This window comes from Pimephales promelas, chromosome 3, assembly GCF_988280905.1.
Source record: "Pimephales promelas chromosome 3, fPimPro1.hap1.1, whole genome shotgun sequence".
NCBI lineage: Eukaryota > Metazoa > Chordata > Actinopteri > Cypriniformes > Leuciscidae > Pimephales > Pimephales promelas.
Genome location: NC_142771.1, coordinates 14,813,407 through 14,829,952, shown reverse-complemented (window position 1 = coordinate 14,829,952; position 16,546 = coordinate 14,813,407). Strand labels below are relative to the sequence as shown.

Sequence of the window (16,546 nt, the reverse complement as noted above, 5' to 3'; positions counted from 1 at the left end):
AAAACTAAAGGATTAGTTCTTTTGCTGATAATTAATTACTCACCCCATGCAAGATATAAGCTAATGCTAATTGAAGCATATATATTTAAACAACAAATACAGTTAATTAACCCTAACCTCCTGAAACCTCCCAAATACAACATACACGCAAACATGTATTTAATTATTAATTCTGTTTACCAAAAGAAGTCAACATTTAATAGATCAAATTCAATTTATTAGTGCTGTTAGTATATTTTTCACATTTGATTAGACAGATCTGTGGCTAAAAAACATGTGCCATTCCAATTATTTGTCACAATGGTTGCTGCAAATCGCAGATTATGATATTACAGTTTAAATTATGGCAGTATTAAATTATATGTTCAAATTTAGAACACTTCATATTTATTCTTACAGAGAGTGATTGATTTAGTTTGCCCCTAACCTTAATTAATGCATTAACTGTCAAACTTGTACTTACATGTTTAAAGCTGCTGTTAGTCATGCATGAATCAGTATGACTCCTGTTGTAGTTGGGTTGCTCTTCCTTGGTTCATGATTAGTTCCTATATTCATGAGTTAACGTTGAAGTAACTTTTAATTCAGGTATTGATTATTCACAAACTATTATTTTAAAGTGTTACCAAACATAAAAATTAAACATTTTAAACGGTTAAGATTTTAAACCAACGGGTTGGGTTTGTCCATATTTGACCCAAACATGGATTAAAGGCTTTCTTTTACTATCTATGATCAGCAAGCCAGTATTTTTTTCTGATCGCGACTAGGCTATACAGTTTTTAATGAATTTATTAAAAATCTTTCATATTGCCATCTTTTTTTTCAAGTTATGATTAAGACACTATGATTATACACTAAAGTATAAATTATAGTATATAAATTAAAAAATTATAAAAATATATAAAAAATGATTTGTGTATAAATTATTAAAACTTTATGTATAGATTATAGTGTCTACATTTAAGACACTATAATAATCTAATTATGGGAAATGACCATGCTCAGTTGATAAACCGATTCATTCTGATATGGAAATGATGTGATTTTAAAAACTAACAGTAAGTAATGTTTTTTTATTTTATTTATTTTTTATTACTTAAACAAAACAATATTACAAGATACACTTTAGAGCCAAGGGAGCAATGACCACACATTTACATAAAATAAATAAATAAATAAAAATATCACAAAAAATGTACAGTCTTGTTTGCTTTTGCATCACTAGATTGAATAGCAGAAAAATAATTTTCTAATTTTACAAGGAATACAAGGGGCTTTTTTTTCTTTTTCTTTTTTGTTTTTTTTTTAGAAAACTTACACTTATGGATGTGAAATTTGACTAATAAAATTAACTGCTTAATTACAAAATCCTCCACACTGTTATCATACTTTAAATATCCAAAAATTACATTTTCAAAATGCAAAACTAAATTAAAAAGTACCTTATCCTTAATAAACAGACACCTCATACCATAATCTTTTCACATGCCTACAATGCCAGAAAATATGGGGAACGGCAGGTAATGTAAAGGGACAGGTTTTTATTTATTTATTTATTTTTGGGACAGGTTTTTATTATTAATTACGATATGTGGAGCGTGACGTCACTGCGCGACTGTCTGGTCAACAACTGAACTCGTCTGTTGTCGGTCGACCGCGGGAAAATATTCCACGTAATACATCGGCCGGTTAGTTCCAGGGAGGGAGGGACTCTGGACTGACTTACGTGGGATCCTTCCTTGTGGCTCTGTGTGTCGGAGAATATAACGGGAATATATATCCGCATCTGTTCTCAAAATATCTCAGGGCACGGTGGGTGGAATAGCGGCGGTTTAAATCTAGGACATTCACAGAAGAGGAAGGAAAATGGAGTTGGATGACGGAGTTGTGTACCAGGACGACCCGGGGACATCGGCGATCATGTCGGAGAGAGTCTCGGGCCTCGCCAACTCCATCTACCGCGAATTCGAGAGGCTTATTCGCAAATACGACGAGGACGTGGTGAAAGAGCTGATGCCGCTGGTCGTGGCGGTGCTGGAGAACCTCGACACCGTGTTCGCCGAGAACCAGGAGCATGAAGTGGAGCTGGAGCTCCTGAAGGAGGACAACGAGCAGCTGATCACACAGTACGAGCGCGAGAAAGCGCTGAGGAAACACGCAGAGGAGGTGAGTGAGTGAAGGAGATCCATCAGGGTTGACATCAGCAGGGAAAACGGGAGCTTGGCATCTTTGTTTTGTTGCAGCATCACAGCAGCTGCACGTGCACGAGCGGCTTTGTCATGTCATCATCATGCCTTGTTTACTTGCCAGTGCCCTTCGACGACGAGTCGGTCTTGGGCCTCAAGAAATCAATCAATAAAAAGCAATATTATCAATGCATGTTTGTTTTAACATGCATCACTGTGTCCTTGTCCTGGCTGATGGTGGGGACTTTAATGTACAAGCTTAGATGGCACCACAATGTTGTTTGCATTCTTATAAGTAAAGGCCAGAGATGGAAAACAACAAAAAATCTATGCATAAAACAAACAACAGACAGCAGAGATGCTGAGATGCTTGCCTCAGTGACGTATTTGAGAGAGGGGCAAGTTGTCACAATGGCTAGCTGTAACTTTAAGGTTTTTAAATCACATTTATACATTTAGCAGACACTTATCCAAAGCGACTTACAAAATAGGAACGAAAAGCAATTTGTCAAAGAGACAAGAATATGGGTAATACACAATACTATTTTTTTTAGACAAATATAATAGATTAGGACAAGCTTTGAGTCAAAAGTTCAATTGTTTTCTTTAGAAGTGGTCTTTGTTCAAAATATTCAAAATGCTATGTCAAGTTAGGCAAGTTGTCATGTGTTATATAGGTTATACATTTTTTTCCTTTCAATTCTTTTAATATTTAAATTTCAGCTAATAAGCTTATTTTAGGTTATTTAATTACAGTTTTCATTGTGACAACATGATGTCAGGTGTTTTTTCTTACATTTTCTGGGCAGTAATGGTTGGAAAATGTTTAATAGCTTTTGTTTTGTAACAAAAACTTAAACCCCCGGTTCCACAGACAAGGCTTAAGCTATAGTCTCAGACTAAAAAGGTGTTTTTCAACTGATGCAACTTGTACTTTTTGTACAAATCTTAAAATATGTCACTGCCATTATTTCGTTTTTGTTTATAAGGCACGTTTATAAAAGCTACTTAAATTGAGGCCTAAATTCTATTCCTGGCTTAATCTAATCTAATCTTTTTTAGAATGGATGATATAATATATGTCAAAATGTAATCTTATACCCTGAGTCAAAATTTTGCCAGCTATTCCAATTTAAAGGAACACTCCGACTTTTTGGGACTTTAGCCTATTCACCTTACCCCCCAGAGTTAGATAAGTCCATACATACCTTTTTCATCTCCGTGCGTGCTATAAGTCTGTTTGACGCACCCACCGCTAGCCTAGCTTAGCACAAAGACTCGATGTGACTGGTTGCAGCTTTCATACTGATCCAAATGAGTGGCAAAATAACGCAAACGTTTTCCTATTTACATGTTGTGATTTGTATAGTCACATAATGTACAAATAACAAAGTCAAATGAGACACAGACATCTTTTAACCGTATAAAACCTGGGAACTATTCTCTGAAGGCGAAGCACTGCTACTTTGACGGTGTAATAACCGCATCACCGGAGACACGCCGTGGTGAGGAGCGGAGAGTTCGCTCGGTGTTTGGGTAATAGAGTCAGCAATTTATAAATAGTAAAAGCGTAGTTTAGAGTCATGGGTTTTCGCTCTATTGTAAATAGCTGCGACTGTAAACAGGGGAGGTAATACCATGTTTCACAGAATTCCAACTAAAAACGCTGACTGGATGAAGAAATGGCTAACTTACTCTGGATATTTATCCAAACACACCTAAGATTATCAAGGGACATTACGTTTGCTCGGTACATTTCAATGAGGACGACTATTTTGAAAAAATGGAATTTGCCACACGGACCATAATGTGCTGAAGGATACGGCCATCCCATCGATAGCACAGAGGACAAGTGGATCACCTGCGGCTGAGGTAAGTGTTCCGTTATGTTTTTAGATGATCTACTGTAACAGTGCCTTTAGCCAGATCTAATGTAACGTAACGTTAGTGACACTATTATATGATTAGGGTATGAATATGTTTTTTATCTTGATGCGGTGCGGACGCGCTTGGGAAAAAAAAACGAGCGCATTCAACGCGTTGAACTTGCACCCTGCGCGCGGCGCGCCTAGTAGCCTAAATTTGAAATAACCATGGAAATAACGAACTTGAGCGTGCAAAAGGGTACGATAGGCTGTGAGTTCATTGTGCAAAAACAATTTGTGCTATTACTTTCCCTTTATTCTATCCTATAGTAATGCAATACTGTATATTATATAGGCAAATGTATTTACTGTTGAATACATTTGGTTCAGCTAATAAATTGCATTTAAAATATATTGATTCCTGTAATAATAATTATTTATTCATGTGATATTTATAAATCTGGGTGCGTTTTTGGTTGGAAATCAATGAAACATGGTACTGTATTACCTGGTCTCCCCTGTTTATTGTCACAGCTCATACAATAAAGCAAACACCCATGATAAACCTTGCTTTTCTATCTAACGTTAGTAATTGCTGACTCTTTATTCCAACGCTGAGCGAAGCGAACTCTCTGCTCCTCGTCACGGTGCGTCTCAGGTGATTGTTATCACTCTGCCCAAGTAGCAGTGCTTCCCCTTCAGAAAATATAGTATTTATACGGTCAAAAGATGTCTGTGTCTCATATGGCCTTGATATTTGCACACTCTGTGACTATACAAACCACAACATGTAAATAGGAAAACGTTTGCGTTATTTTGTCACTCATTTGGATTAGTATGAAAGCTGCAACCATTCACATCCAGTCTTTGTGCTAAGCTAGGCTAGCGGTGGGTGCGTCAAACAGACTTATAGCACGCACGGAGATGAAAAAGGTATGTATGGACTTATCTAACTCTGGGGGGTAAGGTAAATAGGCTAAAGTCCCAAAAAGTCGGAGTGTTCCTTTAAGTCTCCCATATGTTTCTGCATTTTGATGCAACAGTCTGTCGAGATGCATGGAAACAACTATTTTTTAGACTTTTCCCACATTAAACCTTGGATGTGTTCTTTGTGTTAAATTATGTTATGACATTCATAGTTGATTGTAAATTATTTGATATGACTGTAATCTGTTTTGGATATAAGATTACTCTGCATTGTACAGGTATCAACGTGTGTGTAAGCATGACTTTGGACAGATTAAGGCTGCTCAATGGCTTTATGTGTTTCTGAGACAGTGACAGTTAACTGGGATTATGAGCAATATGCCTGGTACATTCTCCAACCAAAACACAAATAAGCCATGAGCTGCATTAATCCCTGTGTGAACTGATTCGGGATCTAGGATACATCCTATTATGGCAGACTGGTTTCACTTCCAGAAGAGTGACATAAGGTTGTTGTGATCAATATTCACTGGTGAAAATTGATCTTTTACTCACCTTTCTTCTCAGTGAAATACTAGAGAAACTTTTAAGACTATTTAGGATAATATGGTTTAGGTTTCAGGCCTAATGTGTTAATTTTCATACGGTTTGATATTTTCTTACTGAAAAATAGTAGCCGTGTTCATAATCCAGTGATCCAGTTAGAATTTTTTGTTGTAGTCATTTTTTAAAACATTAAAATTTTTACAGATTTTTATTTCAGTTTGAATTATTTTAGTATTTCTTTGTACACTTAATTTTCATTTACATTTTTTCTATTTTTTATCAAATAATATTTTATCAAATTTTATTTAATATTTTTTTTATTATCAAATATTCATATTTTAGTTAATTTAAGCTTTTATTTTCGATTACCGAAAATGCTTTAGTTTTAATTAATGATAACAACAGTGTCAATCATGCCTGCAAATTGAATATGAAACCAAAGTTTAAACTATACTTACTCTTACGGTTTTCACAGACAAGGCTTATGCTAGTCCTGGACTAAAATGCATATTTGAGCTGTTTTAACTGAATCAACTTGCACTGACAATGCACTAAATTATGTCAGTGCCATTGTTTTGTCTCAAGTTTTATCCAAGGCACGTTTATAAAAGTCACTTAAGGTCTAATCCTGGTTTATTCGAAGCCCTGTCTGCTAAACTGGGCCACTATACACTAGACTTCTCGGATGAGCCAAAACATTATGATATGAACAGAACACCTGCCTAATATGTTCACATTTACATTTACATTTATTCATTTATCGGACACTTTTATCCAAAGCGACTTACAATTGCTATATAGTATGTCAGAGGTCGCACGCCTCTGGAGCAACTAAGGGTTAAGTGTCTTGCTCAGGGACACATTGGTGTCTCACAGTGGATTCGAACCTGTGTCTCTCACTCCAAAGGCATGTGTTTCATCCACTGCGCCATCTCCACCCCATAATATGTTGTTGGTCCTCCGTTTGCTGCCAAAATAGTGCTGACTGCAGGTCGCAAAATCGATCAAACTTGTTGGTCCCGCACATCTTACAGATGCTCACTGGAATTGGGATCTGGAGAATTTGAAGGCCAGGGCAACATCTTGAACTCTTCATCATGCTCATTATCCTGCGGAAAGAGCCACTTCCACCAAGGAACACCAGTGTCACCTGGTCTGCTACAATTTTTAGGTATTTGACGCGCGTCAAATTTGCGTCCACATGAAGGGCCTAGTTTCCTAGCAGAACGTTGTCCAGAGCGTCACACTCCCTCGACCGCCGTCGTCCGTCCCGAGGTAAACGCTGCACACGTACCAGACTAAACTGGATTTGCTGAGACCGTCCTCGTGATGTAAAAGAAAACAGGACTCATCGGACCAGGTGAACCTCTTCCACTGCTTTAAGGTCCGGTTCAGACGCATGCATAAAACACTTGCCCATTGTAGGCACTTTCGCCGGTGGACAGGGGTCATCATCTCTCTGACTGGTCAGTGGCTACGCTGCCCCATACGCAGCAGAGTGTGATGTAACACATTCCTCCCTCGCCTTTTCAGAGATACTCTGGCCGGGACGCCTTGCCATAACAATTTTGCCTGTGTTAAAATCAGTCGCTCAGATCTTTATTCCTGCTCATTTCTCCTGCATCCAATACGTTGCTCTCTATCTAATCCACCCAGATCTTAATATGTGTCCTTGTTAGAAGATGATATTCACTTCACCTTTGACTGTTCGTGTTTTCTCACCATCAGTGTATATAGTGTCATTTTTTTCATTTGAATGAGTTAATTTGGGTTTTTCCATGGCAGATGCTGATATTTTTGATCTCTAGAGAGCATATTGTCAAATATAATGCATGCACATTTATAATTTATTGATTTAAGATGACATGGCAACTTTGAAAATTTACTTGTATATTATCATGTCTGTTTAGTTTATGGTTTATCTTAAACTTCCTTAAAGGATTAGTTCACTTTTGAAAAAACTTTCGCTGATAATTTACTCACCCCCATGTCATCCAAGATGTCCATGTCTTTCTTTCCTCAGTCGAAAAGAAATTAAGGTTTTTGATGAAAACATTCCAGGATTTTTCTCCTTATAATGGACTTCCATGGGAACCAGGTCCAACCGAGGTCCAAACGACAGTTATAACAGTTTCAGATGCAGCTTCAAATGTCTTTAAACGACACCAAACGATGAATAAGGGTCTTATCATGCGGAACGATCGGTTATTTCAAAGCTTATTCCAAAAATGTAACTTTTCTAAGAACAAATGCTAGCCTTTCTCCATTCTGTGAGGTGCGTTTGCAACGTCACGTAATACGTAATTACGTTCAAAAGGTCACGGGCGACGAAGCCAGAAGTACAGAGTCAGAGTGTTTACAAATTGAACGCATAGGTTGAACGTGCAAACTAACTCAAACGCCGTTTACAAAAAAGGAATCAAAAGGTAAAACAACGATGTCGGTTGATTTTGATTGTGTACTTCCGGCTACGTCGCCCGTGACCTTTTGAACGTAATTACGTATTACGTGACGTTGCAAACGCGCCTCACAATATATTACAAGGCTAGCATTTGTCCTTAGAAATGTTACATTTTTGGAATAAGTTTTTAAATAACCGATCGTTCCGCATGATAAGACCCTTATTCATCGTTTGGTGTCGTTTAAAGACATTTGAAGCTGCATCTGAAACTGTTATAACTGTCGTTTGGACCTCGGTTGGACCTGGTTCCCATTGAAGTCCATTATAAGGAGAAAAATCCTGGAATGTTTTCATCAAAAACCTTAATTTCTTTTTGACTGAAGAAAGAAAGACATGGACATCTTGGATGACATGGGGGTGAGTAAATTATCAGCAAAAGTTTTTTCAAAAGTGAACTAATCCTTTAACTTTATGTGTTTGTGCGAGTGCTGTGTTGCACTGGAAATGATTGGGAATTGAGTGTGACTTGAGCCATATGTTTGTTGATCTCTGTGCTCAGACAGGGGTGCTGAATGAGTTTTGTGTGCCAGTGTGTGTGACGGGAACCTAAAGTGACACTGAAACAGCTCCTCTTTATCAGATGCTCACACTGCACCCGGCTCTCCGGGAGACCCTTGTTCTCCAGACATGTTCTGTAGAGATTCTAATTAGGGAAAATATTGGTCATTACTTCCAGGTCAATGGATCCTTTGCTGTGACCAGGCTGGAAAAGGCTTGCTGCTGGATTCAAACTGTATTTTTTTGTCAATGCATAATACTCCTTTTGCTGTTTGCATACACTACTGGTCGAAAGTTTGGGATCAGTACGATTTTTTTTAAAGTGACCATGAAGACATTTATTGTATTGCAATTTCTATTTCAAATAAATGCTGTTCTTTCTATTCATCAAAGAATACTGGAAAAAAAAATATCACAGTTTCCTCAAAAATATTTAGCAGCACAGTTGTAGTGTACGTTTTAGTGATTTTGGTGTGAATAATATTGTGAAAAGTACATTTTTGTACGTTCAGCAGTGTTGTTACTTTGCTATCATTAAATCATTTATCTGCTTTCTGTCAATGACTGCTTTCTCAGCATCGGCTAGTGAGAAAAGCATCACACGCCGACATTTCACATCATAGATTTGGTTACATACTGTATGTAATTGTACAAAAAAAAAAAATAGATATAGTTTATTCAATTTAAATTCTTAGAAAACTTTTCTGCCTTTCAGTCTTGATAGATTTGACATTTTAAACATGTTCCTTAGCCTGTAAAAAGGCATAAAGATCTGGAAAAATCGATTAGGGTTCATCTATTCTTAGTAGAAATCAAATGGGGTTTTTTTTCATTGTTTAAGTGAACAATCAATATGCTAGCTAACTGAAGTTTATTTTAGCAGATATATGCATATAAAAAAACGTACCAAAATATTGATGATTCATAAAAATGTACAAAACTGAAAATGTCCTCTTCCTTTAAATTAAAAATACCACCTAGCATTGACTAGCAACATCAAGTAGGAAATCATGGTCTATTTATGATGTAAGAATTAAATCCTGTTACGCCTGCTGGCTATTATAAAAATAAATGTATTATGTAACGTTTAATTTTTTCTTTTGTGTTGTCTGTGAGCAGAGGTTCATTGAATTTGAAGATTCCCAGGAGCAAGAGAAGAAGGACTTGCAGAACCATCTGGAAAGCCTTGGATCACATTCCCGTCAGCTGGAGCTGAAGATCAAGAACTATGCTGACCAGAGTAAGAATCTCCTGCTTTTATTTCCTGTTCTCGTTTAGTCTTACTCTTCCATGGTCTGACAATATTTAAAACCTTCATACATGCGTCCTCTAGATGTTTTATGTCCGTGTATCTGCTCAAAAAGTCTCAACTTCGCTGATTTTCAACCTGATTTTCAAAGTTTACTCTTTGTATTCTTGCAACTTGGAACCATACAAGTCGACACCATAATAACAAAAAGTTTGCTAAGAAGTATATCCTACTAAAGCAAGGAGATATTTGACTCAGGTTAAGCGTATCCATTGGACGGCAACTATTTGGCAAAAGGAAAGATAACAGCCTTTTTTAATGTTTTCTCTAGTCAGGTAGTTCTGATTTCAAAAATTGTTTCACCTTTCTACTGTATAGACCGACAGGCATTTTGCCATGGGCGAAATAATCCTTTAATATCAAATGTATATAATCCATGATGCAATTTAGCAGTAAATGTGACATATTAGTTTGCAGTGCTCTTCACACATGGCCCATATAATAGAGTAGCGTCCCATCATTCAATTTGCTCTCTCTCCTCAACCCATTAATGGATCACTGATAATGTAAAGTTGCCCATTTGCACAGGAAAGAGGTGACATTTTCTTTGGCTTCTATATATAGCCGTTTGATTCATCATGGGCTGAGTCATTAATGTGAAAAGATTTCAAATTGTCAGAGCAAATATTTGCACCACTAGTAGTCTGGCTGTGTGTAAGAGTCGGGGTTCGCACAAGGTGCTTAAAGTGCTTTAAATTCTTGAATTTGACTTTTTGAAATTTAAGTCCTGGAAAACATCATTTTTGAAGAGGTACTTAAAAGCTTTTAATTATTGAAATACAATATGAAATTAGTTTCATTTAAATGGATTTTCAATGGATTGATCTCTATGAAATGAAACGTCAGAGATCTGACATCTGTAACTTAAGTAAAAACAAACAAATAAATAAATAAAAATAATAAAGAAATTGTTTGTAGTCCTTGAAATCCAAGGAGGAGTGCTTGAAACGAACCCTGAAGAGTGTTTAGTCTGGTTTTGAATGAATGTGATTAATCTCTTCAGTCTTGTTAAGTGCAGTGTTTTCTGTGGCTCTGAATACCATTACTCATGTATTGTTGTTGGAAAACATCTGTAAAAAAAGAAGCAGCAGCTAAAACAGGGTCAGTTCAGACCGAGTGTGTGCTAGAATTGGCCTGTGCTCCACAAGATGCCCGTGGCCGTGGGTGATAATGATATTAGTCAAGCTAATTACGGATGTCTGCTGTTTTAATCTGGCACTAATGAATAAATTCTGGCATTAATTAATAGTGAATTGCCTGCAAACCCTTGTCTGAGATTTAAACTGGATATCAGTTCTACTTGAAATCACTGTGCTGAAATTAAGTATGTAGTGGCAGGATGCATTGGGCAGTTCTGCTGCAGGCTTAAGATTTAAACCCGACAGCTAAAAGTGGATTATGGCTTTGTGTCACCTCTTAAATCAAGCCTGTTTAATATCCTGTGTGAATATCCTCTACAGAACTGCAAGTGTTTTTTATAGGCCTCACTCAGCCTATATAAAATCTGGTTTCAGACGTGTTTAAAGGGGCAATAGGTGATCAGGGAAATGCTAACTTTAGCCTGCTAGCATTGAAAGCATACGTTCCCACCCTCCCTGCAAATCGCGTCCAAAACCACGCCTCCTCCGAAACACATGAACGCGCACAGACCACAAGAGAGACGACCAGAGACAACGTTATTGGATTACACCATGTCATTTACCGGCGGCGTGAAAACTTTATAGTACAGTGAGCAGAGAAAGAGAAGCACCTACTTGCATTTATAAGTATGTGATTCTGAAATAACTCTTATTAAGTCTTATTAACTTTAATAAAGCTTTATTCATGTGCAATTTCAGGAGAAAAACAGTCGAATTTCACTGAATTTTCTGCATTGGGCAGTGTTTGGTACATAATAGAGCCAGACCGATATATTGGCTGGCCGATATTAGGCATTTTCTAAAATATCGGTATAGGCAGTTATAATGGCCGAAAAATGAATATTTCAAAAATAAAATAAAAACGGACGAATCACGCTTCAACCATGTCATGAGTGTTGGAGTTGTATAGTTTGTCCACCAGAGGGCACTCTACACCGTCCCTGTTGGCAACAGGCGTGTATAACGCGGCACACATCCTGCAACCTGCTGATCCAGCCAGAGTCGGGCAGAAAGAACCAGTTATGCATTATCATATTATTTTAGTTAAAACTCATAATTAACTACAAATAACTAATGTTAGGGAAATCTGTTAATATTTTGTTGCGCGTTTCTAAAATAAAAAAATGATAATAATATCGGCCGATATATCGGAATATCGGATTTTAAAACCAACAAATATTTGTATCGGCATCGGCCTTCAAAATCCTTTATCGGTCGGGCTCTAGTATAGAACTGTACAGTTAAACCTGAAATGCAGAAACTTGACACTTGTTGTTGGTTCAGAAGGATGCGCTGATGGCATAATATGATGTCTGTGTGAACAGTGGTATAGAAATACACTTTGACTGACTGATAGGGAACACATTATCATTTCATTCGGACCAAATGCAATGATTGAACGGGCATTTTAGGGTCCTACGCCTTCCACAGATTATTATATATTTATAAAAATACATTTAGACTGCTTAACATTGTGATTTGCTATTAGGATATGAAGAGTTCAGATGCAAAAGCCTCTAAATGCCATTTGAAATTTTCTTCTAAAATGACCGTTTTTATCAAGCTTGTATATTTATGTTCAGTAATTTCACTTAAATGACAATTAATAGGTAATCTTCATTGCCATTTAAATGAAATTACTGAACTTAAATATACAAGCTTGATAAAAATTATCATTTTAGAAGAAAATTTCAAATGGCACTTAGAGGCTTTTGCATCTGAACTCTTCATATGAGGAGGCATAATAAAAATAATTCTATAGAGAATCACCTTTGTACCTTTAAAGTGGCGAGCTCTCTCACATGGTTTTACAGTGAAACGGTGAGCGGTGTCTGGCGGGTCGTCTTTGGTCAATTGGGACACTCGAACCTGTGTTACGATGAAGACTGGAATAATTGCCCTCGTTTCTCTGTCCTCATTTATGTCTAGGCTCTTCTTCAGAGCTTCTATGTGGCATGTAATGTGTGTTTATAACTATATACAGTAAGACACTGCAATTGCATGTTTGTATGCAAAGAGATATCAAGCCTAAATATTCTCTTTCAAAACTTTTTTTTTAAAGCAGTTGAGACTTGTGAACTGAACTACAACTCTAAAATCTTTGCTAAGCACTCTTGTACTGCTGAACTAATTATGCTTGATTTAATCTATCTTTCTCAGTAAGTCGATTAGAGGAGCGAGAGGCTGAACTCAAGCGAGAGTATAATTCCCTTCACCTGCGGCACACAGAGGTAAGAAAGAGAGCAAATGCAACAACATGTACATAGTGACTACCACATTTTAAAGTCGGCATGACATGGAAGTTGTGATCCCCTTTTGGGATTTATTAAAAATAAAGAGGTGCACAGATAAATCATATATATTAAATACTGCAATATTTCATAAAAAACTGCCAAATTTGATTTCATGATGACTTTAATGCACTCAAATTAAATTTAAATATACCGTTCAAAAGTTTGAGGTTTGTAATTACTATTATTATTATTTTTTTTATTTTTTTTTAAAGAAAATCAATCATTTTCTTTTTACAAATGTGACCCTGGACCACAAAACCAGTCTCAATATCACGGGTATATTTGTGGCAATGGCCAACAATACATTGTATGGGTCAAAATGATTGATTTTTCTTTTATGCCAAAAATCAGTAGGATATTAAGTAAAGATAATGTTCCAATGATCATGTTGTAAATTTCCTACTGTAAATATATAAAACATTTATTTTTGTGAGTGGATGCAGCAAAAGTGCGAACTTAAATGGACATCCTTAAAGGGATAGGTCACTAGAAATTCACACAGGTTTGAAACAAATTGAGGGCGAGTAAATGACGACAGAATTTTCATTTTGAAGTGAACTATCCCATTTTTTTAACCCTCAGATCAATGGAAAGCTTATTTGTTCAGTGTTTGGGTGATGTATAAATCTCAATGACCCTTGTGACAATTTTTTTATGTTACAGAAGATTTGTTTCAAATATATGCTGTTCTTTTGAACTTCCTATCCCTCAAAGGATCCTAAAAAGAAACTGTATCAAGCTTTCCACAAAAATATTAAGCCAGCAGAACTTTTGTCTCATATTTATATAATATGATATAGCTATATCCCGCGAATAACGAGCGCAATTTCACACTAATGCTGTTTTTGGCCCGAATAGCATGAGTGCAAATGTGACATTGATTTCATTCATCAGTTCAATAAATAAAAAGTTAATATTGTGTTATATTTTAGACACATTATTGTCTGTTTTTGTTCAGTTTTGCCAACAAAAATATTACCTGTAAATTCAGAGCAGTACTGTGTGTCTCCAATCAATCCAATTTTGAGCGAATCAATCAGGTGAACCTATGATTCAGTGGCCCATTCATAAAGGCTGTGTCCCTATTCAAAGGCTGCCTCCTTCGAAGGACATTTAAAAGTGTAATCTGGTAATTTCTCTCTCAAAAAAAAAAAATCCTGTTGTCACTGAGGAGCAATTAATTCTGGGGTAGACAAAGCTGTGAAAGAACCATCTGTTGGATCCTTAATTTTGCAGGAAACCAAGGACGCATTTTGAGGGCGCATTTGAAGGAGCCTTTGGATTGGTACAGCCTTCGTCGGGCCACTGTGACGCAGTTAGCGTTCGAAAATGGCCTTCAAAGGATGCAGACTCTAAATTGAGACACAGCAAAAGAGCCATTTATTTAATTCCTGAATGAATCAGCCGTTTGAATGAATGAGTGACTCAATGACTTTCTCATTTAGTGTCTTATTTAGAGTATAATTTTATTAAAAAATATTTTATATTTACATATTAATAAAAAATTAAAGGTATAGTTCTTCCAAAAATTAAAATTCTGTCATCATTTACTCACCCTCATAAGCTCATGGCCGTTGTAGCCTAAGGTAATGTGTTGTAGTAAATTCTATGTAAAAAAATAAATAAATAAAAAAGCTACTTTTTGAAATACTTTTCTAATTTAACACAATAAAGTCTTTAAATAATCAGTTTGGGGTAATTTTGGACCACCTAAATCTTACCAACCCAAACAAAACTGAATTGATCATTTAGAAGAGAATTTACCACCACGTTTAGCTGTAGTGTCTACCTGCAGCTCTCCCATTTAATCCACTTGATTTTGTTTCATTGTTCTTCAGATGATCCACAACTACATGGAACACGTGGAACGGATCAGGCTGCAGCAGACGGGAGGAGAGACGTCTGACATGGGAACACTGGGCCGAGTTCGGTAAGACGGACACCATCACTATATCTGCGCTAGAAAGAAATGTCATGTAGTTGACTGAGAACTGTTAAAGGATTAGTTCACTTTTGAAAAAACTTTTGCTGATAATTTACTCACCCCCATGTCATCCAAGATGTCCATGTCTTTCTTTCCTCAGTCGAAAAGAAATTAAGGTTTTTGATGAAAACATTCCAGGATTTTTCTCCTTATAATGGACTTCCATGGGAACCAGGTCCAACCGAGGTCCAAACGACAGTTATAACAGTTTCAGATGCAGCTTCAAATGTCTTTAAACGACACCAAACGATGAATAAGGGTCTTATCATGCGAAACGATCGGTTATTTCAAAGCTTATTCCAAAAATTTAACTTTTCTAAGGACAAATGCTAGCCTTTCTCCATTCTGTGAGGCGCGTTTGCAACGTCACATAATACGTAATTACGTTCAAAAGGTCACGGGCGACGTAGCCAGAAGTACAGAGTCAGAGTGTTTACAAGTTGAACGCATAGGTTGAACGTGCAAACTAAATCAAACGCCGTTTACAAAAAAGGAATTAAAAGGTAAAACAACGATGTCGGACGATTTTGATTCTGTACTTCCGGCTACGTCGCCTGTGACCTTTTGAACGTAATTACGTATTACGTGACGTTGCAAACGCGTCTCACAATATATTACAAGGCTAGCATTTGTCCTTAGAAAAGTTACATTTTTGGAATAAGCTTTGAAATAACCGATCGTTTCGCATGATAAGACCCTTATTCATCGTCTGGTGTCGTTTAAAGACATTTGAAGCTGCATCTGAAACTGTTATAACTGTCGTTTGGACCTCGGTTGGACCTGGTTCCCATTGAAGTCCATTATAAGGAGAAAAATCCTGGAATGTTTTCATCAAAAACCTTAATTTCTTTTCGACTGAGGAAAGAAAGACATGGACATCTTGGATGACATGGGGGTGAGTAAATTATCAGCAAAAGTTTTTTCAAAAGTGAACTAATCCTTTAAATCGATTCAGAAGCAGATTGAAATATAATTGCATTACACATTTATCTTAATATATAATGCAGGATTTTTAATCCTCTTCCCCCCCTTTTTTGAACAGGAAAGAGCGGCCCCTGTCTCTGGGAATTTTTCCCATGTCTGGCGGGAGCTCTTCACTGATACCTGATGTCCAGGGCAAAGCCGAGACTCCTGGGATGGAAGGCTGGGGGTTCAACAATCTCAGTCACCAGCGCTCTAACGCCAGCCTCAAGGTACAATAACGGCCCACATCATTTTCTACTGAGACAAATGTCGAGCGAATTTGCATCAAGCCATGACAAGCATTTCGAATTGTTTACAAGAGCCATTTTTCTTTACGTGAACTATCACCTCCATGAAACATGGCAAGATTA

General features: G+C 36.8%; 1 protein-coding gene across 10 annotated transcripts in view; it reads left to right on the top strand.

The window, feature by feature from the left end:
• Nucleotides 1-1,609: 1,609 nt before the first annotated feature.
• Nucleotides 1,610-16,546, top strand: part of spag9a (sperm associated antigen 9a) — a 38,123-nt gene continuing 23,186 nt past the window's right edge. For 6 of the 10 annotated variants that reach the window (XM_089128299.1, XM_039687351.2, XM_089128300.1 and 3 more), the window contains exons 1-5: nucleotides 1,611-2,169; nucleotides 9,606-9,726; nucleotides 13,095-13,165; nucleotides 15,067-15,158; nucleotides 16,255-16,405. In XM_089128299.1, the coding sequence (XP_088984425.1) occupies nucleotides 1,870-2,169; nucleotides 9,606-9,726; nucleotides 13,095-13,165; nucleotides 15,067-15,158; nucleotides 16,255-16,405 (735 nt within the window). In that variant the 5' untranslated portion in view covers nucleotides 1,611-1,869. Of the gene's footprint in view, nucleotides 2,170-9,605; nucleotides 9,727-13,094; nucleotides 13,166-15,066; nucleotides 15,159-16,254; nucleotides 16,406-16,546 lie in introns of all 10 variants that reach the window. The other 4 variants (XM_039687355.2, XM_039687350.2, XM_039687353.2 and 1 more) reach the window with 3 other exon arrangements.